Here is a 27366-nt window from a genome sequence, read left to right as displayed (position 1 = left end):
TGTTTCGGGTGACCTGCAGGCAGTGCAGCAGCGGTCACATGATTCACTGTTGACTTGACGACAGTGCAGCAAAGCTTCGCTGAACCGTGCTGCCATCTGGTGGTTGTTCTGGTAACGTCGTGAAGAAATTCGATCAAACCCCGTCGTGAGTTGTCGCAGAAATAGTGTTTAATGATGGTCTTAGCGAGGTAGACCACTTTTCCGTTGGGTCCCTGGTGACTGAGTTCTGAAACAATAATTTGCGAAATAGAGAGAAGAAAATTCAGTACAACCGGAAAACGTAAACAAAAAAAAGTTTATGAAAGGAGAAAATTGTTACTGACATGTAGTATTTTTTTTCTCCAGATTTTTTTACTAGTTACTAGTTCAACAGTACTACAGTAAATATAGCATGTTCAGGTTTCTGCCATTTTTATGTTCCTAAAATACATTGAATGAAAACTGAAAATTTATTTAGAAATACTTTTTACTATCTTTCTTTGACATCTAGTCCATAGTTTCATTAAAAATTATAAATTAATAAATACAATTAATCGAAATTATTTAAAAAAATCAATTGAAATAAAATAAAAGTCTCATTGCATATTTACGCTTCTTATTATCCTCAAATCATTTTAGGTCCATTTACTTAATTATATGCTTAGGATTTTTTTCCCCGACGTGACTCACAGACATGGCCATCTTTATCTTGGCATGATGGTCCCTCACAAGAGCCACAGTATATGATGTGGCTCTCTAGAAATTGAATGGAGGAAATAAGAAACATTTTTAATACAATGTGAAAACACAATATGATATATATGTGTATATATATATATATATGTATGTATATATGATGCAATATGAAAAAAAGTTTTCCTTTTGTCCAATGTAAATTGGTAAGCACAGCAAAGCAAAAATATTGAGAGTCAAACTGTCTAGGATTTGAGGATGCCTAAAACAAAGTCAGAGCATGGTGGGGAAAATGGATTGATAGGCATTTTAGTCCATAATGATTCAAGACATTGACAGCTTGTGAAATGGTGATAAAAGCAGCTGATATCACCACTTTAGTTGCATATGAAGCGATATCTCAGCGGCACAGTCGAAGACAAGGTTGAAATTACATTTAAGAGCATTTTCATCTCCATTTCAGTGGGCACTTAAAACTGTCCAACTGTACGATGAAAGCGTTAATATTCGAGTACATTATCCTTCAGAAATGATCGCCAAGAGAAAGTGATGTGAAACTTTGTCACCGACTTAATGTGTTAAAATAGTAAATGCTTTGAAAGCTCATTTTAAAAAGGAGGATCAGAAACACGAAACAGAAGTGGACTCTGCGTATATATATATGCTACTGAATGAATACATTTAGATGACAAGGCTATAAATTTCAAAATGAATATTTATTCATTCAGCCTTAATTACATCTCTATGTACAGTAGATATTAAGCCACAGGCATGAAATCACTGTTCAAAAGAAAAAAAAAAGGATTTATTTTTCATTTTATAACCAAAGCCTCTGTAAAACTTGTAGCTTATCAAGTGAACAGGGGGCTGGAGGACCACCGCAGGAGAGCCTTGTGGTTTCAGAGAGCAAGGCCGATATCCACAAGCACAGTCCACTGGTTTGATCAAGCCTGAAGTGATCCTGACCGTTCATGTTTCACCTTTCACACTCACATGAATTATATCAAGGAAACTGTAATGACCTTCTAGATCGTCCTTCTTGAACAAAACAAATGTACTGAGAACTAGTGAGCCATTTGAGACATCCAATCAGTTCATGCGTACATTTGTCCGCCTGGACAGCATTGCTCTTCCGAGTGCTGTGTTTCAACACGCCCTCTCCAATGTTTGTAGAATACTGATGGGAAACCTGCTAAATCAATAACCGGCACACTCCCTGGGGAAGGTTCAACACTCTCTGACGGCCGTCACAATAAAGTCATGTGTGGAGGCAGGGCAGAATGTTAGTTTCTGTTTCGGATCATCTACTGGCATGTTGCTGTAATCTCACTTAAGAGGGGGAGAGTTGGACACGTGGAAGACCTGCTTTTGTTTTCTTCATTCTTCCACCCTGCTGGACTAACTGCTCTTATTCTGAAGGACGAGGGTCAAGTGTGGCTGCAGAGACCGCCTGCAATTAGAAAGTGTAGCCTGCAGGGGGGGCTTTATCGTCTTTGTTGCTCTCCAAGGAGAAGGGAGGAATGCGGACATCGAAGTGGGACCCATCCGTCCGTTCGATACGAAACGTCCCCCTGGACATAAGCACATGAAAACAAATTAGCATTTGATTTTTGGTCGACATTAAGAGCAGATTTACATGAAGAAAATAGGGACAATAGGGAATAAAGAGACTAAGGTGTGGGGAGGATAGAGACTGTTCGATTGAAGCGTGTTGAGAGTTTGTAAATGAGTTGTTTGGAAGAAGTTGCTGAAATGTAGTCAGATCACTGGGACCTGGAAACAGATTGCTGCCTGCATAGAATTGTGGAGCCCTTCTGCAATAATATATCCTAAAGGAAGTGGACAAATGTTCAGTGTGGATTATCCATTAATACCTACGAAATAAGCAAAGTGGAAACTGCTCTAACCAAGAGTTATATGGTGAAGGACTGAACCACAGCAGCAGGTCATCTGGCAACAGACTCACCACATGTGACCACTGGGGGCTTGTAGAGAAACATGGCTGCTGTACTGGAACGCTGGCTGCTCCTTGGACAAAACCGGCTCCTGTACGCCACGAAAACACACCAATGAAGGAGACAGTTGACGGCATGTGCCATGGCAAGTCAACTGACCCTGCCCACGACTCCTCGCCCTCTGACTGTCTCCAGGGTTCCTGAGAGGCTGAATATCCTCCAGTGTCGCTCTCTCAATTGGACCACCTCATTGCCCATGTTTTCCAGGCGGATACAGTACCTCCACTACATAGAAACACAAGCACACAACAATACTTAATGCAGCTCCAAGTACTGCAGTAAGTGCCACAGCTTTGGCTCCTACTCACCCAGTAGACGTGGGAATTCTGTGCTTCCTGAAAACAAAACAAAGTGAGATACTTGCATGGCAGGTTATACTCATACATCATACATACAAGGTACGTTCACACCAGACCATTGGCTAGATGTTGGCTGAAACTGCCGCTACAAACGTACAGATGTTGAGACTCGCTATTACGGTTGGTGTGAAGGTACCTGAACGTAGTCTACTCCTATGATGTAATGAATGCACTCACCCTCATCCCCATATAGAAGGGGATGACTGTGACACGGATGTTCTCAGTGGTTTCTCTGTGAACGTCCGACAGCTCCAGCCAGGGGTGGTTCTTCTCCTGCCATGCCTTCAGGGTGTCCCGCGGTGTAAATGGTGGCGCTGCAAGCATTTTCAACATGATTGTAGGAACTGTGCAGTTTCACAAATATACATGGGAAAAGCTGAGAAACTACAGCACAAAGACTCTGAACTAAACTCCCTTCACATGGTTCCCTGCTGAAGTATAACCAGAAAATCTTCAACAGCATGAAACAGCATGCAGAACCTGAATAAACAACTGAATGAGCCCAGAAGCAGGAAATCCAGCTCACATTTGGCAGGGTTGTACATCAGGAAGCGTTCAAACAAGTCGTGGTGGATGGGCAGCTGCTCGGTGGAGTTGTAGGGCAGGATATCTTCATGGCTCACGTAGTCCAGACCTGAGTAAAGCAAACATGTTGTGATACAGAGACGGAGACCGTGCGCGCGAGGTAGCTAGCGAGAGGCAGGTGCCCACCTGGGATGGCATAGAGGGCTCTGCTGTCTTCATGGTTGGCTAGAAAAGTCACTGCTTCTGTTTGTGACCTTTGAGACTGTCAAACAGGAACACATGAGAGATGACACTTTGCTTTTAGCATATATTCTTGCATTCAAGATGTCTGGATTGTTGTGCTGATCACATGACTTACTATGTGAGGGCAATCTCTGATGTCAATCAGGACCTGGTAGTAGGTGTGAGTCTTTCCTTTCACCTCCTTAGACCCATGGGCTCCAGGAGGCTCTGGTTTGCTGGAAGTCAACAGTCATGTTGGCATATTAGTCAGGCTCATGTTTCCAGTAAGGCACCACTGTCTACTGTGCTAGCAGAGTGATGCATTATTATTATATCTACTTTGTCTCTTTGTTGTCTATTAAGATGACATTGAATGCAAAATATCATAAATCAAAATATCAATGAATTCCAATGAAAACAATTTTTTAAAAACTAACTACTGAACTACATCTGCTTTATTGACGTGTTCTGGTAGCTTATCCTTTAATCAGGGCCCTCTGGATCTTGCCCAACTAACCTGTCGGACACAGGGGGGGTGATGTCTCTGTCGTAGAGTCGGGCATGCCACGGGAACAAAACAATGCCTCTGTAGCCAAACACACTGTGAAGGAAGAGCTGAGAAGAGACCAACAACAAAAATTAGATGAGCATTAACTTACTACATGATGTTCCACTGTATTTGAGAATTGGTTTTGTGAATTCAATGCAGACATAGTGCTGGGTGATATGCCCTAAATTTGATATTCATCATATTAAAGTTAACAATTGTATACAACGGAACCAGAAGAAATGAGCGACATTATCAACGTTTATTTTACTATATAACATAAATATATCAGACATTTGCAAATATTTTAGTCTCATTATAATCTCAACATTTCAGGTTTGTGCAAACAACAAAGTATGCTCCCTATATTAACCGAAATACAGTTAAACAACAACAACAAATTTAATAAATAGGCGCAATCTCAAACACCATGACACAAAAGGTAATCAAAAGCAAATGCACAATGAAAAACCTTGGTGTTGGACATGGGTACCCAATAACCAATGACCAAGACAACATATATTATAAATATGGAGGACTCTTTGTTAATTCTTCCTGTCTGAACTGCAGGTTCAGAAAAAGAGGCTACAATTTGGTGGCAGAGACACAACACGCAAAGCACCTTCAAGCTTCTGAAAAATCCTGAAAATATCAAGACTAATAAAATGTGACTAACTCTGGGCTGTTTTTAATTTAACTGTCCAACTTCTCTGCTGAGACCAGAACTTCGTGCTGAAACGGCTGAGAAGTTGCCAAGGTGACATTTGAGCTCCTTAAGGCCCATTTATGCTCAATGTTCCATATGAATCTGTTCATTTCATCCACATTTCAGCACGTTTCCACAAAGCTTATGGATCTGGGTCAAACAGAGCTGTACCACTGAAAACCGTGGGGGCAGTGTTGCTTTTACTACCCAATACGTAGCTCTAATGAGCCACAAAGAAGACATAATAATGGCAGAAATTCTTCGTCCTCCAGTTGCAATATACTGTAGTTGATGGCCTCCTCATCCACTGCCTCATACAATACTTCGTCCTTCAACGAAAAAAACGGAAGCAGTCATCGTCTACAGTCGCCATCTTGGTTTTGGAGTTTGTCCTTGTCATAAACTTTTGACTGAGGGCTGCTCCCCCTGGAGGCTATATTGGTGAGCAGAAATAGCAACGCAAAGAACACATAGAAGCATGTGATCAGTGACGGTAACATTATTTGAAACGGATGGGTTTCGCATGTAAAGGAAGGATAAATGGGCCTTTATCGTCAATATAACACCTGTAACTTAATTGGGCTGATGTGACAAGGATAAAAATTCAGCTTGTTTGCTCGTATTCACCATTAGCAACTCACTCCTTTGCCCCTGTTCCCAATGCTAGTCACAGAGTGGCTAACCTACTGCCCTATGTAACCAGTGCTCTAGTGAAAGAATGAATTTCGTAGACAGTAAAATCAAATGTACCTTTTCTGTACTGGATATGAATAAAATCTTCAAGACACATCACCCAGCACTACACAGAAAGACAATAAATAAAAGCAATATTCAGTGTTCTATCAGCAAGCGACTCAAGTAAGAGGTGGGTGAGGAATACCTGTCCGGTTTCATATTTGCCATGCTGCTTCAGAGCCTCAAACACGCCAACAGTTTCAAGAATCTTCCCCTCTGGTCTGTTCCTGCCAAAAACACACACTGTTACACACCTGCTCCCCTTAATGAAGACTTGATCTGCAGTGCAAACTGGAGGGAAAAAAATATTATCAATATGTGATTTACATAAACAACTTCTTAATATGATTTACATCCCGCGTGGCATAATCTCAATCCTGACAAGATTGTATGAAAAGGCCTAGACATGCCCTAATCTCGTCGTGGAGGCCTTCAGGCATGCAACAATAACCACACATGAACTTGCAATGACAACAACAGCTGGTCACATCCAATAAATAACAGGAGACTCCTCCGCCAGCTGCAAAGCTAATCTTCACATCGATATGAAGTAGTGGGATTAAGGATGTGAATATTATGGAGGGCTGAGTTGAATATTAACCTGAATCAATGTGACTGTCCTATTCGAGCTGCTCTCAGGTCATTTTCACATACTCACACAAGCAGATCCAACTGGTATATGTTAACTGTGACACAGTTTGGAACTCAAAGAGATTACAATTACAGAAATACGAGTGGCAATGGGTCTACAATGGAATGGAATACCTCTTTTTTGTTAGTAGATTCATGGCATAATGATGCATTAGTATCAGTACAGTCAGGGTTTCTCTTGAAGTTGTGCCACAGGCAGAAATCTAAACCCACCAGTGCTATACCCACTGCTAAACTTGTGCTTTCCCATTTAAAATGAAAATCAACAAAAGGTTTCACACTTTTTTGTTTGTTATAGAAATAGACAATCAAGCAAAAATACATGACCAATGTATAGAAAAGGTTAAAGAAAAGGTTGGGTGCATTTTCATGCATATTTTCCAAGACAAAAGAAACTGCTACAACCAAAAGCACATATTTAAAGGGGTGTACGATAGTCAAGCCACATGTCTCAGTATTCACAGTATATGATTATGGGTTTCGTGGAAACCACATTTTTGGAAAAAAAATAAAAACATTCTGATAGAAAAGGATGTCGCAAGTTGGATGTCTGCCACAGGCTGGCTGTAGCTGTCAATCAATGGAAAGTAGGAAATGATGATGAGTTTGTGTCAGTTGGCTGTAGAATAAAATGTGCTCCAATTTTTTTTTCAGGGAATAGCAATATTTTATTTTTATTTGTGCTTATCTGGTATTCTTGCCACTTATTTCAGTATTTCTTTAAATTATGAAAAACTAAATTGTATACAAATTAAAAACTAAAATGTATTTAACACATCTCCTCAATAGTATACATTAAATTCACAACCGTCAAACATTTTAAACGTCTTCAAAAGTAACCTAAACTAGTTATCCAAGTGGCGATGCTAGTTGGCAGTTTCACAGCTACACAGGAAATCAAGACACCACACCCGCATTGGTTTTGCATTTCAAGCATTTTTAATCATTTTTCCTAAGATGGTTTGGAGAAAGAGTGATTCCTTCCATTACAAAGGTTCTATAGTTGACTGCTCTTTCTGCAGTCCCTCCGGCTGTTCACGTCAGTGAGATGAACGACACAAGGAGGACTCTGTGTATTACGCTGTCACAGTTTTGAGCGTGAGCGACTGTTATGATGCACTTATCCACTTCCAAATAATAACTGGTTTGTGGAACATCTCCAACAAGCAGTTATCACGGCTTTTGACTCATGAGAGTCGGTGACGTTCTGAAGCTGAAAAAGCGTTGTACAGAGGTATGTGTTGATAATACACGTGGATAATACTAATGTCCCCAACTCCGTGTAAAATGACTATTTTAGTTGTCGACTGTGTGATCGGTTATTTTTTTGGATTAGATGACCAATTGCTATCTTTGTTACAGAGACGGCACTCTGCAGCGTCAGTGAGCGGCCAGAATCCAGGACGCAGCAGAACTGAGGAAGATGCTGTTGGATGGATCGAATATACATTTGACAACTAATGTCACAGCGGTTCTACAAAGCATGGAATGTATCTCGACCATGGGCTGCATCGGTGTCACTAGTCCACTGTCTGGTCCATGGAGTTCCATGGTTTTGAACAGCTCTCTTTAGTTAGCACCTGGAAGGATCCAGCACTGCATGTCTTCAGTATACACTTGAATTCAAAAGCCTGCTACTAAACCTTTTGACAGGCCTCCCTGTTAAGTGTGTTCTTCTACTTCTCTGTGATTCTTGGAGAGAGATGTGGCATTTCAAGCAACCACCTTAACTTTTAAACTGTCTGGTAAACCCTGAACCGGGCGGTTAATTCTGGGTTCCGGTTGTGTGAACAAGCATCACCACTTGGATAACTAGTTTAGGTTACTTTTGAAGAAGTTAACAATTTTTGACGGTTGTAAATTTAATGTATACTATTGAGGAAATGTGTTAAATAAATGTAAGTATATTTCTATTTAAGTTGTATACAATTTAGTTTTCATAATTTAAAGAAATACTGCAATTGGCACTGACACAAGTGGCAAGAAAACCAGATATGCACAAATAAAAATAAAATATTGCTATTCCCAGAAAATACACATTGGCTGGAATGATAGTTTTCACAAGACCACACAACCGTTGCTGCCATCTCACACAGGAGGGTTGGAATCCGTTTGAAATGCCCTTTATTGTATATTGAGTTTTATATACTTTTTGGTATGTTTGGGAACAAACTTCTGGTTTTAAATGAACATAAGCAGTTTTTCCAATTGACGTTTCATCAATCTGAGCAGTGATTGAGTGTCAAACAACAACACCCAGCTGTGGCACCATCACTCAGCCACGGTATTTACTCAGTCGATCCCAATAACCGACGCGATGGCATCTGCCCAGCTACACTCGTCAATCCAGAACCCTTCTTTTGGAAATGCTAGACACGGCTACAGAACGAAAACAATGAGCGAAGCGCCATGTCGTAAGGTGGAACACATAACAGGTTAAATGAAAAAAAGGAGGGCTTGTGCGACTCGACCAAACTGCGCCAGTTGTTGCCTAACGCAGGACTGTTTTGGCTAGCTGCCCCATTAGCGAACACGCAGAGGACAACTAGGGTTTTTCGTATTTGGTAACACAAAACGGCATCTGCTGTCTGTAAATAACCTGCAAACGCAAGCTGCACCGCAGAACACTTTGCTTTCCGTCAAACCGCGGTGACAACTGACGCTCGGAGCGTGTTTAGAAGGTGGCCCATTGCTAAAGTCTGTAGCTAGGTAGGACACTTACCGTGACGACATGAACCGCCTCTGCTGGACATTGCTGCTCACACCACAGGCCCGACACGAAGGCCAGGGTCTGAACGACTCAAAGCCGGTGCAGCTGTCAGTTATGCCTAATATTCGGTGTGCATGTTTCCTGTTGTACTTGCTGACAGTGCTCAGCAGACCCCGGCGTAAAGCACAGGCCGCCATCTTTCCCTCCCAGACACGTTCACCACACGCATGTATGGCTGTGCACTGCTGATGCCTTCAAAGACAATCGTAATCGAAAATTGCAGGAACCCCACATTTCACTATGAAGGATAAAAATGCTTTTCAGATGTTCACAGACAATTTATATGCCTAATGGCTTATTGAAACTACCATAGATATCACCCAACAATCTAAATACAAACTGTCAAACAGCAAATGCTACTTTTAAAAACTTGGTCACGAGGACGCCTTCATTTACAGGGACACAGTAAAGGCATCATCTAAGCTCACGTGGAATGAAAAAAAAACAAAACTAAATAAATCTAGCAGTAAATTTTCAATTAGAATTACATCCAAATGTAATAGAATTGAAATTGTGTTCATTTAAAGTTGTTCAATTACACTTCCTTAAGTGTGCTTGATTAAAAAAAAAAACACGAATGGTCATGTGAGTCGTTACGTCACCCTGTCACAAGACTTCCAATATGGCCGCTAAGATCGGTACATCGAATTTGGTCTAGCAAGCCACGATCTTACTCTTTCTTTGTAGCGTTTTCGGCTCATTTGAATCCGCCGTTTTCGTTGAGATTTATTTATTCACGTAAGTCTTTCATTGTAAGGTCGCCACCTGACTGATAGAAGCATGGCTTCTTCATTTGTAGTGGGGGATAAATTCAGGGTCAAAATAAAAGAGCTGCTGAAAAAGACTGATTCCAATCTGCCTCAAGAATTGAGAGTTAAGCTGAATGATATTATTGAGAAACCGGAGCCCAGCGTCCTTTCTTTCAGCACAGCAAGACAGCTCAAGAAATATCTGCAGGATGAAGGTAACGGCTCATTCTATCTAAAAAGCTCACAGTTGTAAGCACAAGTCTTGATCTTCACAGTGTATCGGTATGGTTATAATAATTCTCTGGCTGAGTCAATGAAACAAATCGAAGTAGAAAGAGTCTTGTTTTGCAGGACACCCCTTCTATTTGTACCAAGTGTTGGAGGACAGCTCCCTGCATCTGCCTGAGGTGGTGAAGCCCCCCAGAGTAAGTGACATCATGTGCGAATATTGTATGGAGGGGACGCTGGTTCATAGCAACATTCTCTTCCCCCACAGAATCCGCAACTAGTTGCACGCCTGGAGAAGATTAAAGCACGACTGGCCAATGAAGAATACAACCGGATGACACGCAACGTCAACAATCAGGTATATAGCCCCAGGAATAGGGCTACGGTGTAAAAAAATCTGATAATGTTCTCTTGACAGGAGCAACTAGATTTTACTGTTTTTTTTGTTTCATGTAATTTAGATTTTTATTGAATAATGATACTGTCAAACATCATAATCATTAAACTAATATTTTTTAACAGAATTGTCCAGGGTATTTAAAATAAAACTAATTTCACAAACTGTTTTTTTTATTAGGTCTAAACAGAATACAGTGGTACCTCGGTTCTCAACCACAAACCGTTCCAGACGGCCGTTCGAGAAGCGATTTGTTCGAAATCTGAATAAATTTTTCCCATTACAATTAATGGAAAAAGAAAAAATGCGTTCCGAGCCTTAAAATAGGCTTTTGTAGGAGTGAATGTAGAGTGTCTGCTGCAGGTGCGCTGTTCCTCTATGTGTGTGGCCGCTGCATGTGGGAGGGGTTGCCGAGTGAGTGACGTCTCTCCAGAAGTGAAGAGGTGCCCGGTGCGTGTCCAGCTCTGAATGTGCGCTTGGCCTACCAAACCAAGTGAGGCTCTGTCCCAGACTCGCCTCATCGCTGTCCCAGCTCCAGCTGACAACAGGACATCAAACCCTGGAGTGAGCGCTCCAGCTTTGGAGGTGTGGAGAGCGAGCGCCTCCCCTGTGACACTCTACCACGGTCCAGTGTGGAGACAGGAAAGGTTTTACACCTCAACATGAAGAAAAAACAGTCAGTAAATGTAGCTAACGGGACACGTCTGCATACAGAGGCTGCGTTATACACAATAACAAAGCACGTCGTGGGTCAGCTGATCGGTCCGTGCACGTTATGTTTTTTTTCCAGCTTTTTTCGGGGGCGTTCGAGTCCTTGATTTTAGTTCAAAATCAGAAGAATTTTTTTTTCGAATTCCGGGAGGTTTGAAAACCGAGGTACCACTGTACCATCTCCATCTGCTGCCTCTCTGTGATGCTTTGCTTTCTCTCTCCCCCTGCAGTCTCAGAGGAATTACTACACAAACAAAGAACTTGACTAGTTATAGATTAGATTGGATTGCCCTCATGCTTCCCACAAACTAGATCACGTATATGTTTTGGGTGATGTTTAACTGGTGAAAGTCTTTGTGTCGCCTCACTGTTGATCAACAACTGGCTCATTTTCTTCCTCAGGAAATGAACCGCAGTGGAACGTTGGCAGAATTTGGACAGCAAGGTGAGAAAATGAATTAAATGTGGTGTAAATGACCCTCCCTTGTACTCCACATTATGTGAATCAGTGTTTTCTTACTTGGTCAATGATCGCTTGTCTTCTCTCGGCAGTACGGTCAGCCAAAGCAATTGTTGTGACAGTTTTTAACTTCCTGGTCACAATTATTGCTACATTCGCTTGCTCCTACATGGGCAGTCAGTATTTGTTCACAGAGACGACATCGGTAAGAAAATATTTCTCAATGAACTGCTGTATTTTTTTCCCCTAAGAGCTCTCATTTCTAGTGTTTGAAAACCTTTGCACTGCTCTGTTTTAGCGGGTGATCTCTGCTGTGATCGCTGCTTCTGTTGTGGGACTTGCTGAGCTCTACGTCCTGGTGCGGACGATGGAGGGGGAACTTGGGGAGCCGTAGAATCACCAACCACAGGAAAAGGAGCAATGATGGACAATAGCAGCTTAATGGATCTGAATGTGTACTGAATATCTGTTGGACGTCGGATCTGTGGCCCTCACCTTCCTTTTTTTTTTTAGTGTTCCAATGAGGATGTTCTTTTGTTTTTTAACTCACAAATTAAGAAGTAAGGGAATTCTCAGTTATTTATTTTTCTTTTCACCCTTGTAACAAATTCAATAAAAATATTGTTGATATAGTTTATTTTTTAATATAACAAGTTCTATTCTAGCATTGGCCTGAGTTTTTGTAAACAAACTGGATACTGCTATAGTCTATAGTCAACCAACTTCACTTTATATTGGAAAAAAAACACTGCAGTGGTGAATAAATGGAGAGTCCAAAAAGAGGGTGTCGTGTGGAAATGCCAAGCTAGTCTTTTTTTCTTTCAAAACTGTCCTGTTGTGTGTTTTCCTAGCACCATGGTGGGTCACAATTGTTGGAGCTGGTTATGTAAGAAGATTTTTACACTGCCTAAAAGCCCTCTGAAATTCCATGTCACTACTTCACGCTTCTTGTTCAATAATTTACGTCGAGAGAACTTGGTTGCTATTTGAAACCCAGACCAAGGACTGCATCAGTTGGAACATTGTTCAGTTAAAATAAACAATAGCCAAAACATCCTTGCTCACCAGACACTGTATCCTGCTTAAAACCTGAAACCCTTCACAACCAGTCGGTTCTTTAAATGTGAAATTACAAAAGACAACACACAAGAAGGTATTCCAGAAATATATACACAGCCATTCAACTCCGACTTTCGGTCTCTATGCCCAAAAACGGTGGTGTTCATCTGAATGTGTTAGATCTTTTTAGTGTATTTGTCTTGCAAAAAATAAAGTTAAAAAAGTATACATTGAAATTTCATTTAAAGTATTTTTGGGAAAAATTAGGATGCTCCACGTCACTTTATGAAGCATACAAGATGAAAAGAAACATGTACAGGTGAAGATGAAGAGAAAAATAAATAATAAGCCAGAGTCACAAAGAAGAAGTAGATGACCTTTCAATATGAATATGAGCTTCACAGGGAGAATTACAGTGGTGGAAAAATATTTACGGACACCCCACGCTAATGGATGTGCATTACTAAATATTAACCTTTTCAGACCTGAGCTTCTCTTGAGTTTTGCTTTTTGCAGTTTGATACAGAAAGTGCTTAGGAGTAAAAAAAAAAGACTTGAAAGGAAAGTTGATTTTGCTACAACGAATGACCATGTTTGTGGACAATTATTAATAATGTAAATGATAGTCTGACTGTATGATATTTCCATGTCATATGAAGCTGGAGACTTTATTGTACATGTTGAATATACACTAGATTCATTCTCAAAACTTGAACCGAATGTTCTATCCTATTTTGTTTTCATTCAGGTGTGTCAGTATGTGCACCATCCTTATATGGGCAGCGTTCCTCATTGTGGCTATGAGATCAACATTTTAAAAAACAAAATAACATGCGTTGTTGAAAGGCAAAAATGTCCACCTATGTGTAGGGCAGTGGCGAGCCATCAGGGCCAGCAAGGCCTTCTCTGCTGGCCTAACATAAGTGGAAATCATGAGCATATTTGACAAAAGTCAATTTCATTTTTAATGTATATATAATAATCATACTCATGTCACAGTATATCCCAGTGAGTTTTTATCCAATTAGAATTCACATCCAGTCCAGCGGGGTGTACATGACTGAAGGCCTAGGTGTGTAATGCACGGCTCGCCACTGGTGTACGGGGATCTAAGAGGTTCATCTGATAACATGATAGTTATTTTTATTATTTATTTATTTGTTTTTGTTCAGTTTTAATCACGTTCTCTATTTTTTGTTGACTTTGATACCAACAATGTTGAGGACTGACAGAATGAAACTGTCAAGAATTAATTTCTGTTGCTTTTTCTTGTAAACAACAAAAATATATATATATAATCTGTATTTGTTTGTGTCTTTATAATGCAGTCACATCCTTTGAATCGAATATATTTCTGCCACTGTATGATGAATAGGAAGGGCCCCAGGAGAGAGCAGGTATACATCCACTTAAACCAGGAGGACAAATCAATAATAACTACGAAACACAAACACAAACAAGTCTATTTCTCTGTTCTATAAATGTACGTCCTGAAGAACAAAATTACATCACATATACAAGCACCTGAAACAAGCTTTGACAGGTGGCCGCTTTCTCATTCAGTCATCCATCAGAGACTCGAGTTGAGCCCGATTTGATGAATATTTTCTGAAACATCAGCAACTTTGTTTCCAGTATTTTGAGTCCCAGATGTTTTGACTCCAGCCAGCTGCGGTGTTCAAATAAGACCCATATCCATGTTCAAATAAATTTTCAGGAACCCCAACACATGAAAAACAAACCATTGGCTCAGGGGAATGTGCGACAACAAAATCAAAACAATATCTGACCAAACCCCGATGATCTATTTGATATGAGATGTAAAGTCGTATATTGTGTAAACTATCCTGTCATATCAGTGGTGGGATTAAAAGATGTAACTACATCTGGAGTACAAATAAAATTACCTTCCCCAAGATCTGAGCTTTGACACCCGGATTAAAGGTTTATTCAAAGATTATTTGGTATTAAAGATGATTATGATATTCAGAGATCAGTGTCCAGCACTGGACACACTACAGTCTGGCATATTTGCCTCGGTATTATTCTGCTCATGTAATATTCCCAAACTTAAATCCAGGCAGAATTACACAGGCAGTAAGCTGATAGAGCCTGAGCTCTCTCTTTAATTTACTTCTTATTTTTCATTTTTTCCTACTGATACTTACAGCACAGGGAGAGATGAAAATATATTTTGACTCAGGAAATAATTATTCTTGTCGGTATCTCAACCACTGAGAATCACTTTAATCGGGATGTTTTGAAGAGTAATACCCGCTGGGTTGCAGCATTAGACACGATACCATTCAGCTCACAGACAGAGAGGAACCGACAGCTGTGACAAGTTTAGTACATGACTTCTGAACCTCTGGCTCACTTGTTTGTAAGAATTCAAAATAAGTATTTCAACTGTCTATTGACTATTTTGGCTGCATATACAGTGTTGTAGCCCACAAACAAACTACCTGCCAAGGTAAAGAGAGGCAAGAAGGCGAGTGATGGTTAGTTCTCATGCTATCAAGGAACCACTCGATTTGTACTTGCAGAAGCCTATACTCAAGTGTATCGGTTTGTTTTCAGAAGTGGGGTGACAAGAGTTATGAGCAAAAGGGACTATTGAGCAGAGCAATGATTATAATGGGTTTTACTTTTACTTAGCTTACTACTGCAATGCAGACTTGCTAAATATTTAAATTTAAATATAACTTATATATAATATAAAAAATCTGTAAATATTTCTCTTTTCTCACACAGGGTTTGTCCACTTCAGGCCACCGTAGATCAAGCTACTTGTTACCTGCTTGAGACTGATCAGGATGAAATTTAAAAAACAATACATTTCTTTTACATGTGACAGTCAGCGGGAGTATGCATGTAATGGCTGAGCAACGTATGTGCATGCACACGATGCTTTCGCCAGTGTCGGAATTTTTTATACCACTCGAAATAACCAGGGTTACAATGGCTAGACAGGATTTGTGTGTGGTGGGGGCAAAGCAACCCCTGGAAGCGAATCAGGTGGACGCGTCACCCCACCCCTCTAGATGCCTGTCTGTAACTGAAACCTACCTGAGACCTTAGGCACCCTTCACCTCTCTAAATCTTCTTTGGAACCTGGAAACCATCAAAACATTCTCGATAGTGTTGATGGCTGTGTGTATTACATTTTAGCTGGCACTGCTCACAGTCAGCTCACACTGACAGATGGTCCCAGGCCAGATCAGTGACCATGCAACACCTATTTTGTGCTGAAATCGAAACGTGCCTCCATATTTTTGATGATGTTGCCTGTCAATGGGTCCATAGAAGCCCTTCAGACATGAGGTGTTGAATTTGAGCTCGAGTGCTTATTACTTGAAGGGTATAAAACAGGGTACTCCTCATGTATAAAACAGGGCTCTTTTGTTTAGACGATGGCAGTAAAAAGTACATGAACGGAATTTAACAAACATAAAGCATAACCAACAACAAAGGGAGGAAAATTAATCAATATAGTGTTTTTTTTAAATGTGCAAATAGGTAATGTATAAGGTAATATATATTAGATATATAGAAAATATGCATAGAAGAATCTTCACGTGAATGAGGTATGCTTGATATTAAATTGAAATTACTCATTTGAAGTACTGGATATTAAAGAACTTGAATAAATTTTTAAAAATGTTTATCCTTTCTGATTGATGAAGTTCATTAATAGATCTGAGACCTGCTTTATGTCCTCTATAGGCCACTGTAGCCTGAGGTCACTGGCGAGCCCTGGAGCCTAAACATCAGCCCTCTCCTGTAGTTCACCTCAAAGAGTCGGCTCTTAGGGCTTGCTGTACGTGACGCCACACATATATCGCCGTGTCACTTGGTGAACATTCTTTTTTAGCGTGACAAACAACCTGTTTTGCATGTGAGCATGTGTCAGACACTAAAAGCAAAAGACCTGAGACTCCTGTATAAATGCTGTGAGAAGTGATGACACTTTTTCCTCCAGTGGCTGATGATGCACACTGGACTCCAGATTTGAGGACAAATACTAAAGACATGTAAACATGCTGTATTTATTGCTGATGTACACATTTCTCTTACACATTGATTCCTTTGAAACGCATACAGAAGAAAGACAAACCATGTTACTGACACAAGTACTACTTTAAGGACGCAAACACACAGCTATGTGCGAGGAAACAATACTCAGAACTCCACAAAGTTGGTCACGATGGCAGCATTGTAAATGAGGTCCGAGATGTATCCCATGGAAGTCTGTGGTCCCACTTGGGGGTGATGGAGCTGCTGCTGGTGTTGGGAGTGGAGGTGAAAGTGTCCTTGACCCTGGTTTACATCCCAGTACAGTGGCTGAGGGTGAGACGGGACCACCTGATCCACCGAGGCGTGGCCTCCTCCATAGATGCTCGGGTGAGATCCTGCTAGGGCCACAGCCCCTGGAGAGAAGTTTCTGAAGTTTTGGTAGGAACTCCTGGAGTTTGGGTGATGAGGCTGAAAGAAAGGGCCAGTGGGCCTGCTCCTATGCTGTGACTGGTTCTGCTCTTCCTCCCAGACTCGAGGCTCGGACAATTTTGGGGAGCTAAGTGAAGGCTGGTGGTGTAAGGAGGAGGAAGAACAAGTATGCTGATTGTTGTAGATCTGCATCCAGTCTGAGTAGATGTGCGATGTGTCGTCAGTGGCACAGTTTTGCTCTGGTCTGAAGAGATCCGCTAGTGTGGTTGGTCCAGTGAGAGAAGAAGACAGGAGTCCCTGAGGCGAGACGGCACCTCTTTGTCCTTTGAGAAGTGACTTGGTTGGTTTGAAGTGTCTTCCAGTCTTGATGCTTCTGGCTCTTCTGTTCTGGAACCAAACCTGGAGGAAAAATTGAGGATTTCAAAAGAGATAACAGGGTGTGGTGCTGCTCAGCGTTACCATGCAATATACTATATAGCAGAACACCGTATTGTAAAATAGTGAAAATTACTGTATTCATTAAAGTGAAGGTGGACTTTGACTCTTTTGGACCCGGCACAATGGCAGGTGGTGTGAGACAGACCTGGATCTTGCTCTCAGGTAGGTGAGTCTGAGCAGCCAGCCTTTCTCTCAGAGTGATGTCTGGATACGGGGTCACAGCGAAGGCATGCTCCAGTTCAGACAGCTGAGTCCGGCTGAAGATGGTCCGCTTCCTCTTCCTCTGACCTTCCAGGAGGCCCATAGTCCGGTCCAGCTCTAGCTCCTGGTCTGGAGAACTCTGGATGTTCCCGCCGTGCGGGTCTTCAAAGCAGGCAAACAACATAAATGAATACCCAACAGAAAGTAGTTCTCGGGAAAGAACATCCTTGTTTAGTTAAACCTGTACTTGAAATGAAAATGATTCAATGAATTGGAAATGCTCGTACAAAAGATATTAACAGAATGTTAAAAGGTTTTTAGCCAAGGAGCTGTAGTTCAACTCCTGAATATATATATTTAATAAAAATAAAAAAGGAATTTTTAAGAATTGTTCATAATGTATAATGTATCTTGCATAATAATGAACATAAAGGAAATCAGTATTGTTTAGATAAATATGTATTTATTGGTTTATTTTTGATTTCTTTTATTTGATACTTACATGAACAACTAGTTTTCAATGTGACTTTCTGGGGGTCTAAGATTATATACTTGCTTTATCCCAGATTTAACAAAATAAAATGAAATAGAATGAAGTTAATCAAAGTATACAGTTACATATTTCAAAATGGTGCAATACTGCATATTACTGAATGATCAAAACACAATGAGATGAATGTTGACCATTTCTTCCACCAGCACAAGACGCTAAATCATGTCTGACCTTTGTACTCCTGCTGCTCCCCGAACAGAACCTTCAGGTCCATCCCATCCTTGCTCTGCTTCTGTTTGTGCAGAGAGAAGTCGGCATCCAGCAGCAGATTCATGTCTCTCCGTGCCCACACTGATGTTCCACCAGCTCAAGAGAGGGACCCTCCTCTTATACCGGGGCGGGGCGCCACATCCTCGCCACACCCTCATATCCCCAGCACAACACCAGTCGGGGCTCCCAGGTGACCAGCACCTCAGCCTATAATCCTCATTCACACAAATATGTTTACAATCCACAAGGACCAAAGTATTCGAATCAAACTCTTTACTAGTTGGGGGTTTGTCACGGTAGAACACTGGTTTATAGCAGCTGCTCACATGATGAAGTCGGCTCCTGTGCAACAAGGATTGAGCCTGCAATTCTATCGAAAAATATTAAATCATTCAGCCATTCTTATTGAAAAATAAATATCAATAAATGGCAATATTAGCCAACAACTAGTGTAACTGCATACAAAATCTCTCTCTTGGTATTTTATGCCACACTTTTTCTGCATTCATCATGCCAATGTTTTTTTGTTTTTTTTGTTAAAATTCAATTATTTTTTTCATATTTAATGTTGATGAAAATAAATACAATGAACAATTTGAATGGACATTCTATCAATACCAAAAATCATTCTTTTGAAATGTACTCTAATACGCCAAATTGCAATAACTACTAAAACTATTTGATGTCTAAGATACGATTGAGCGTTTGTGAGAAACAATAACAGGGTGATTTCAGAATAGATTCGCTGTATTTATGTGGAGCTTCAAGCATATATACATGAAGGTATTGATTTCTTCACAGGAAATTACAGCGGAACTCTGTGAATGAGATGAAACAAAACCAGCTGCTTTAAAATACTTATTTACATTTATTGCTTTTTCGAATCAACACACGCGTCACAGCCGGCCGCACGCAGAACTCGCCACATTGTCACTGAAGACGACTGTTTCACTGCGCATGATCAGCAAACTGCCGATCATCTGAAGTCCATCTGAGGAGCACCGTCTCTTGTCACGTGTTATTCAGGGAGGGAGACAAACCAAAGCATCACACAAACACTGTACATCTTCATCAAAACACGGGGCGAACAAAAATGACGTTTATCTTCATTGCATGGGTTTGCACACGCGCGCGCACACCACCCAGGGTTCTTCAGCAACAAACGCATGACCGTGGCGCGTGTGAAACATCCTCGGCCACCAGGAGGCGACATCTTCTCTCCAAAGCACCTCTCCTCTCCTCCGGCTGGTCTTCACTCAAACTTGCGTAGATGATTGTAGAGAGACTGGACGTAGGTGAAGACGCACATGGGGTCAGGTTTGCGGCCCATGATCATCATGTCGTCCACCTCGATGAGTCGATCACAGCCCGCCTTCACTCTGGCAACACAAGGTAATACATGTCAGTGACCTCATGCCCAGCATCTGCGCGGGATTGCGATGATGGCAGTTTCCCCCCAGTACTGTGATATAAGGGGAGATAAATATAGCTGGGTAAAACGCTGACAAATGGCTGAAATAAATCAGGATGGAATAAACACAATGTAGACATTACTTTTTTTTAAATCTTTCTTCTATTGATGCTTCAATCACATTTTGTTTCAAAACCATGTCGTTGATCCATTTAACAACAACAACAATAATAATAATGATAATAATGCAGTAGTTAGTTATTTCATCTGAGATCAAAATCAGATCAAAAGAACATCCTAAATAAAGGTTTAGATTATTATTGCATCCATTTTATGGCTTTTGCATTTCAGACCACCCCATTTTCTTTGCTCCTAATATTTATGTATCCATTTCATTCAGTTACTGAGTATGAAAACAGCTTTCCCTGGTGGTAAGTCCACCCTGCCACTCGCCTCACTCTCCACAAACATGTTATTCAGTCATCAGGTTAAAGCAACCCGCATTCATAAAGTTGCCGGTTTAAGGCTCTGCCCTGCTCTGCAATCTCTTTATGAGGTCACATCTACAGCTGACACCAGAAGGATTGGAAACTCAAGAGAATATCGTTTTGAAGTGCAATCAGATTATTTCTGGGGGAATAACACGGAGAGCCCGTCTTAAGCTCCGGATCAGCCTGCGCTCGCTGCAGGTCTGTGTGACGTCAGGCAGACGGAAAGCCCTCTTTATGTCTTTTCTTTCTGAAGTGAACAGTAAAGTATGTGTTGCGTACAGGAGTGAGTCACTGCAGAGGAATGTGTGGCGGACCAAATCAGAGCTCCTCATGGCATCTGGCTGCAGTAACATGGTGTCGAACGGTCAACTGGACAATAGCAACAATATATATCATCAAATATAGCTGTATCAGATTATTATTTAGACAGACTAGAAGAGCATGGAGACAACACCTCCACCAATCAGCTAGTTTCACATGTTTCAAACACAGTATAATGCACAATAAAAACAAATAACTTACAGGATTCAAGAAATGCAATGGTAAAATGAAGTCTGAACCACTCAGCTTCTCGTGATGTTTGCTTAGCAACATTCCTGAGTCGTCAAAACTACAGTGATATCATTTAGCAACCCCAAAATACCATCACATAAACAATAGCGACACCACAGTTACATCAACATTGTGACTTTTTTTTAATGTTTTCTTTTGCTAGTTCGGAATGTGTCTTTGGCCATTCAAGGGAATGACGATTCCTTCACAACTGCTGAATCATCTGCTCTTTGACCCATTATCTGTGTATCTTGAACATTTTATTTAAATAGCCACACAGATAAACAGAAAAGATCATCACCTCCTTGGCAGAAAAAAAAGTTAATTTTAGAAGATAAAAAAATTTTGTTCACTCTCTCAGATAAATATTAAAGTCAATTTGTCTGAGGTTTTTCTCTCTCTCTCTGCTATTTTTCTTTTAATCCTGTGTAGTTTTATGATTTTACCAATACTGTTGTTTCTGTGGACATGAATCCCATGGGAGTGTGAAGGTGAGCTGTCATCAATAAAGCCGAGTCATTCAAATGGATGAATAATTAAACAGAACATTTTGTTCACTCTGATGTCATTGTCACATACTCTGCCGTTCCAAAAGCCAGCTCAAAGTTGTGTTTGCGGTTGGTGGGGGTCAGCCCTTCGTAATCGAACTCAGTGGGGAAGAAGGAGTGGACCAGCGCGCAGAAAGCCATCCCATCACTCCAGCTGGACGAGAAGTTCTGGATGTCTATGTTCTGCAGAGACAAAGATGGAACATTCAAACTTGATGACTGGCAGTCCACGAACAGAAATCACTTTTTACTATGTTACAATGTCAATTCAAGGCTGCTCTTTAATAGTCTGTGGTTAGCCTTGAATGGCAGTCAAAATGTCAAGTCATCTGATGAAGTGTGTGTGCGTGCACGAGTGCTCCAAGTTAATAAGACACTTGGTTTTGGTTCGGGCTCAACTTAAGTGAAACCACATGCAGCAGCTGGCACTGGGTGCAGCGATGGTGAAGACGAGCAAATTGGAGCGCAGAAATGTGCTTCTAACCATGACCTCATCCACCTACACACCACAGTCCACATGAGCACACCAAACACATGCCTGAAAAACACTTTCTTAACAATAACTTGCTACAGAAATACAATACTACTAAAGCTTGATCAATAACTTGAAACCAAAACTGGCCATTAGTTTCTGAGTCCTAAAAGAGATTCTCTACGGAGAGTCGAGCCTTCGATTTAATGAAAGTACTGATGGGCTTATGAGGCATCATTTTCAGAGCCCACTAGATGACGCTCTCCGCTCTAAAATAGTTGGAGTTGAACAAGTATTTCAATATAACATCATTGTAAGAAGAGGGCCGCCTACTGACCTCTGAAAGTACTGACACTGTTTCATGAAGCCTCATCAGCCCATCACCAGTTGAAAGGTAAGACACATTATACAGCATTTATTATGACGTTTTATGTGTGTCATGATGTTGTGTCCCCCAGGGAGCTTCATGTGTTTGACTTTCCTCAAGATCCTCAGCCAAGGCTCTGTGGATCAAGTTTGTGAAGATGCAGCAACTGTTCCACAGAAGACAGTTTCACAAACAACCACTCATGTTCAATAAAGGAGCTCTGCCAACAACTGGTCCTGGATGGGCGCTGTAAATCCACCTGCCTCTGGAGCCGAGGTAACGGAAGTGAATAAGAGGGTTTGCCATATTTTTCTAGTTCTTGTTGCTCTACCAATGGAAATCAGAGTATTTCAAGTGAGGTAGCCATTTTGTAGATTTCAACAAAATACTGCATTAGTTGGTAACTAGTGATGGGCTTCATGGAACAGTTTCCTTTTTTTCAGAGCCTACTTTTACAGCTTCTCTGCTGTAAAATGTTTGGATTTATACACCCATTTCAATGTAACTTCATGACATTGTTAAAGAAACAGTGCCACCTTCAAAGTGGGGACACTGTTACAACTTGATCAGATTTCATAACTGAAGGAAAAAACTTCAGTTGGGCCCCTGTAATGCTTGTTGTTCCATTCGATGAGTGACTGAAACAAGAGTTGTGTCAATTCTTATTGAAAATATAAAATGAATTCTGTTTTATGATTAATGTAAACAACAATATCAAGTTATAGGATCTTCTATTGAGGTCAAACAGGGTGAGTTCACCTTGATGTGTGTCTGACGGCAAAATAACTGAGAAACCATCTGGATCCACAAATCTTTTGATAAATGTATCACTCTGTGGAGACTATAGCGAGCTATGTTAATTTTCCTCTTTGTTTACTGTGTTCCTTGCTTAAAACATACAGTTTGAACAGCAAAAATGAAAGTGCACCATGTTTAGCTAATGAAATCAACAAAACAAAAATACCAGGCTGAATGCTTTGTTTGATGCACCATTGTATAGAATCAAAAAGACATTAAGGCATGACAGGCAAAGTGGGGATGTTTGGGCTCATGGATTGGATCAAACGGGTTTCAGAAAAAAATAAAAATAAAAAATGCTTATTTCTAATGTTTACCGTCCATCATGTATCGTCTTGTTGTTGTGGTTGTAATTATTATTATTATTTTCACTGCTTTTACAATTATACCTCGCTGAATCTTTGATTCTTACCTCCCTTGTTTTTTACTTAAATACCAAAAGGCATCTCATGTAGACACACACATATTCCACTAGTCAACGCCTTGCTTCTCCCTCTGTCTGCTTGAAGCGCTCGTACTTACCTGGTACCCGATGGTTTTAGAGCGGCACCACTCCAGCAGGATCTGCTTGATGCTGCTGGCACTGGAAACTCCAAAACTCTGCGAGCGCTTCAGTTTGGGCTTGGGATCTACATGTTTGGGGCTCCTGTGTGACAATAGATATTAGAGTTTCTGAATCCTGCATGCACAGTCGCCCCTGCCGATGTTTACCCGTTGATAGCTTCGGTGTCCAGTCTCTCGAAGATGGAGCGGCGAGCCTGTGCTCCGATGCTTCGAGGTAGAGTTTGTGACCTCACCAGCTCACGCCTCCTCTCACAACCGTGGCCAGAGAACCTGTCCATAGCATCAACCTCCCTGCAGCAAATGAGCAGGTCAGACATCAGCAGAAAGAGCACCATCTCTCCACCTTTTTGTCACCTGTGTTCAGATATTCCTGAGTAGGTGACAGATTTGGCTGGAGCTGAATTCACCCTCTCTGTGGAGCAAGACACCAGTATTTACTACTCACTCTTTGGTCTCAGCTGAACAAATCATAAACAACACATTCATGCCACACCTTTAAATGCTGAATGTTTGAGCTCTGCTTGACAATATATTTGATATTATGCTCAAGATTCTTATAAAGAGCATCATTTAAACACAATACTAACAAGGGGTTTAAGATGCATATGTTTGTATTCTCATAAAGACCAGCAAAGGCTTCCGTTTGAAGACATTTGAATGAAGGACAGGATTTAAGTGTCTGATCACCGGCCCAGTTTTCATGGAATATTTCATTTATATTTCTTTTTTTTTAAGCAACGATCAAACAGAAGTTCTATGCAGGGCCAGCAGCTGTAAGTTAGGACTGTAAAGAGAGCCGGAAAACAAGTTCCCAACTACCACATGTCTGACTGCCAGCAAATAAGGATAAGAAATAAAAAAAAAATATGAACAACCGTTCTGTCTCACAGTATAGAATAGATTTTATCGAGTTCTGTTTTCATTCTGGCTTCTACAGGGGTGATTTGTTCAACCTTCTTTTCACACTACTCAGTTCCTCCCTTGGGAAAAACAGGGTGTAACTTCTATAAATCCCCGATGACCTCTTGGCTTATGAGTGAGCACATCACATCCTCCACTCCACACCCAGGGGACATCAATACTTAGGCGCAATTGAGAAATCATGCAGGACAGATTTTTGTGCTGTTTAAATATGATTATTCCAGGTAGACTTATGTAGACTTATTGCATTCACATCCATGACATTGTTTCCACTCAGGCTTGCTACAATATATATATATATATATATATATATATATATATATATATATATATATATATATATTTATACACACACACACACACACACACACACACACACATTAGGATCACTGAAAACTATTTATCAGCTACTGTTATTACTATTCATTTTAACCAATAATAATCTGTGTAACTCCTGCAATGGATCTCTGGACCTTGGCAACCAATTCTGACCTTGTAAGCGTGGAGACCCCATGGCTCTGATGGGATTTGGGGTCCAAGTCTTCACGGAGGAGACTGAGGGCAGAGAGGACGGTCAGTAGAATCACCAGTTAAGACATATATTGTACTGATAAGTGTATCTACCGGGCTGAATCGGAGATTCTGCTCTTTGCTGTTGAGGGTTGGAGCTGGCAGGGGTCTGGTTGAGGGCGAAGGCCTCAGAGAAAGGTGAGGAATGAGACCCTGTGGGGCTTCTGTCCGAGTCAGGTAGCCCTCTCAGTTCTGCTGTTTTGGTTGTTGCCGTAATGGGGAGGTGAGGCATCCGCATGGCAACAGGAGCTGTGTGTTCATTTGGGAAGTTGTTTGGGGGAGAGGTCTTCCCGTGTCCTGCCACTGAATGTTCTGGTTGGATGAGAGACAGGGAGTTAAAATAGTGTCTGTCTTTCCTCAGTTCCCCAACATCACTGCTCTGTATGGACTTCTGAGGCTTCATGTAACAGTGTTGTTGTCAACATTTTCAGAGGGTAGATGGCACTGGCTGCTCTCAGATTGTTGTTAAACAAAGAGTGCCACCTGCTGAGATCTGACTATACGGACACTGTTTCATGCCTCACATTTCAGACACGTCATGATCAATATAAGCTGTGAGGAGAGAAGCTACTCTGTCAAAACCTGGGGTGACTAGGTGTGTGTGAAAACCAGAATTCAACAAACAGGGTTCTGTCTGTGACAATCTAAGAAGACAGCACTTATCCGTGTCAGCAACAGTCAAAGCCAATGACAATGTTCCACAGAAAGAAAGGTTGTGCACTACTTGTGACAACCTTGGCCAGTGGCTTCAGAGAGAGTCACTTATTGTGACTTTAGAAGTTACAGATCCAGACTGTTTGCACAATATGAGTGCAGTGAATTGTCACTTTAAAAACATAATACTGAGTATTGTTGCTTCAACGGATTAAACTGATTGGCTGTATGGTACACGTGGTCTATGAGTGCAAACAAGAGTTCCCACTGTACCTGCAGCAGTGGAGTGTCCATTCTCCAGGCCTCCACGTGTCGGGACCGGGTCCACTTCTATTGGCTCCTCACGTTCAACACTCTGAAAACACAGTAGAACCAAGTTTAGGAAACAGAAGCTTCTAGAGGGAGATCAATATTTGTTTTTTATTAAAATGATTGTTATTCACTTACATCCTTGTATCTTTTTTTTTTAATTACGTATCATTCAATTTCAACATTATGTCAGGCTCCACCATACTATTCCTGCTAGTCAGCTCTTCCTTAAATCAATGTGACTGATCTGAACACTTTCTTGACCTCAGCTACAAAACCAAACGCCTGACTGTTCCTCCAAAAAAAATCAAAAAATAAAAAAATGCCGTCATCCACACATGAGACCATTAATAGGTCTCCCAGGAGTTTCCACTGAATAATTCCGGCTGGAAAAGTCTGGAAAAGAAGCATGTGGGGAATTCATCATCATGCCATTTGATCAACATTGTGTTTTAGCATCACAGATGCTTACGACCCCATTGTGTGTGTAGTCCTGTCCGACTGATCCGTTCGCCTGAATCGCCTGGGTCAAAGTTTGATGGAAATGAAAAATGAAAGGAATCCAGATGTGTGGTGTTGATGATGTCACTGGAAACTCGTGGTTCACCCCAGCATATGTTTTTCTGTCAGGAGTCCAGGGGAAGAAAAAAAAAAAAACAGTACAAATTGGGGAAACTTCAAAGTCCAGTATTTGACAGTGTGCACTTAAGATAAGTGGATAACTGGGTTAGTTTACGGTGTGAGCACCGACTGGATTGTGTATGTGTGTGATAACAGATTGGTGCCATCACTAGCGCATCCTGTGACAAGCTGCCAAAACTCCTCCGTTTGCCCAGCAGCTTCGCCTCAAACATAATTGAGATCACTTTCAATGTCAAACACCATCTGTATCTTTGGCTCATGTGTCAACAGCGTACAACCCGCTTCTTCTCCCTGTGTTTCCCGCCGTCCTCTCTCAGCACTTGCAGCTGACCTACACTCTGAGCAGATAGCTTTATCACCAGCTCCTCACCACATGGTGCTGCTGACCCACATGTGTTGTGGGTCAAGCTGTC

General features: G+C 41.1%; 4 protein-coding genes across 5 annotated transcripts in view; 1 reads left to right on the top strand and 3 right to left on the bottom strand.

Annotated features, from left to right (window-relative positions):
- Window positions 1–1369: 1369 nt before the first annotated feature.
- On the bottom strand, window positions 1370–9381 carry poldip2 (polymerase (DNA-directed), delta interacting protein 2). 2 transcript variants are annotated; one of them, XM_053873731.1, is made up of 11 exons: window positions 9155–9381; window positions 5927–6008; window positions 4311–4408; window positions 3930–4029; window positions 3758–3833; window positions 3573–3680; window positions 3224–3360; window positions 2996–3022; window positions 2787–2912; window positions 2639–2718; window positions 1370–2243 (listed from the first exon to the last, which is right to left on the bottom strand). In XM_053873731.1, the coding sequence occupies exons 1-11, from the start codon at window positions 9337–9339 to the stop codon at window positions 2129–2131; spliced, it is 1134 nt and encodes a 377-aa protein (XP_053729706.1). In that variant the 5' UTR covers window positions 9340–9381; the 3' UTR covers window positions 1370–2128. The 2 variants fall into 2 exon arrangements, with proteins under 2 accessions (XP_053729706.1, XP_053729707.1); XM_053873732.1 differs by having other exon boundaries at window positions 5927–6002.
- Window positions 9382–9801: 420 nt separating this feature from the next.
- tmem199 (transmembrane protein 199) lies at window positions 9802–13855 on the top strand. The gene is made up of 6 exons (XM_053873733.1): window positions 9802–10166; window positions 10303–10376; window positions 10448–10537; window positions 11690–11732; window positions 11840–11952; window positions 12046–13855. Exons 1-6 carry the CDS (start codon window positions 9983–9985, stop codon window positions 12139–12141), a joined length of 600 nt encoding a protein of 199 aa, XP_053729708.1. The 5' UTR covers window positions 9802–9982; the 3' UTR covers window positions 12142–13855.
- A 3133-nt stretch (window positions 13856–16988) lies between these two features.
- sebox (SEBOX homeobox) lies at window positions 16989–18723 on the bottom strand. Its single transcript, XM_053873432.1, has 3 exons — window positions 18616–18723; window positions 17836–18053; window positions 16989–17651 (listed from the first exon to the last, which is right to left on the bottom strand). The coding sequence occupies exons 1-3, from the start codon at window positions 18716–18718 to the stop codon at window positions 16989–16991; spliced, it is 984 nt and encodes a 327-aa protein (XP_053729407.1). The 5' UTR covers window positions 18719–18723.
- A 784-nt stretch (window positions 18724–19507) lies between these two features.
- smtnl (smoothelin, like) overlaps window positions 19508–27366 on the bottom strand; it is a 28644-nt gene continuing 20785 nt past the window's right edge. The window contains exons 4-11 of the mRNA XM_053872940.1: window positions 26276–26357; window positions 25403–25660; window positions 25271–25333; window positions 24212–24269; window positions 24005–24148; window positions 23816–23939; window positions 21688–21839; window positions 19508–20033 (exon numbers count right to left, since the gene is read on the bottom strand). Of these exons, the coding sequence (XP_053728915.1) occupies window positions 19907–20033; window positions 21688–21839; window positions 23816–23939; window positions 24005–24148; window positions 24212–24269; window positions 25271–25333; window positions 25403–25660; window positions 26276–26357 (1008 nt within the window). The 3' untranslated portion in view covers window positions 19508–19906. The remainder of the gene's footprint in view (window positions 20034–21687; window positions 21840–23815; window positions 23940–24004; window positions 24149–24211; window positions 24270–25270; window positions 25334–25402; window positions 25661–26275; window positions 26358–27366) is intronic.

This window comes from Synchiropus splendidus, chromosome 8 (assembly GCF_027744825.2).
Source record: "Synchiropus splendidus isolate RoL2022-P1 chromosome 8, RoL_Sspl_1.0, whole genome shotgun sequence".
NCBI classification, from domain to species: Eukaryota; Metazoa; Chordata; class Actinopteri; order Syngnathiformes; family Callionymidae; genus Synchiropus; species Synchiropus splendidus.
Note: the sequence above shows the minus strand (reverse complement) of the source record. Positions and strands in the feature narration are given on the sequence as shown.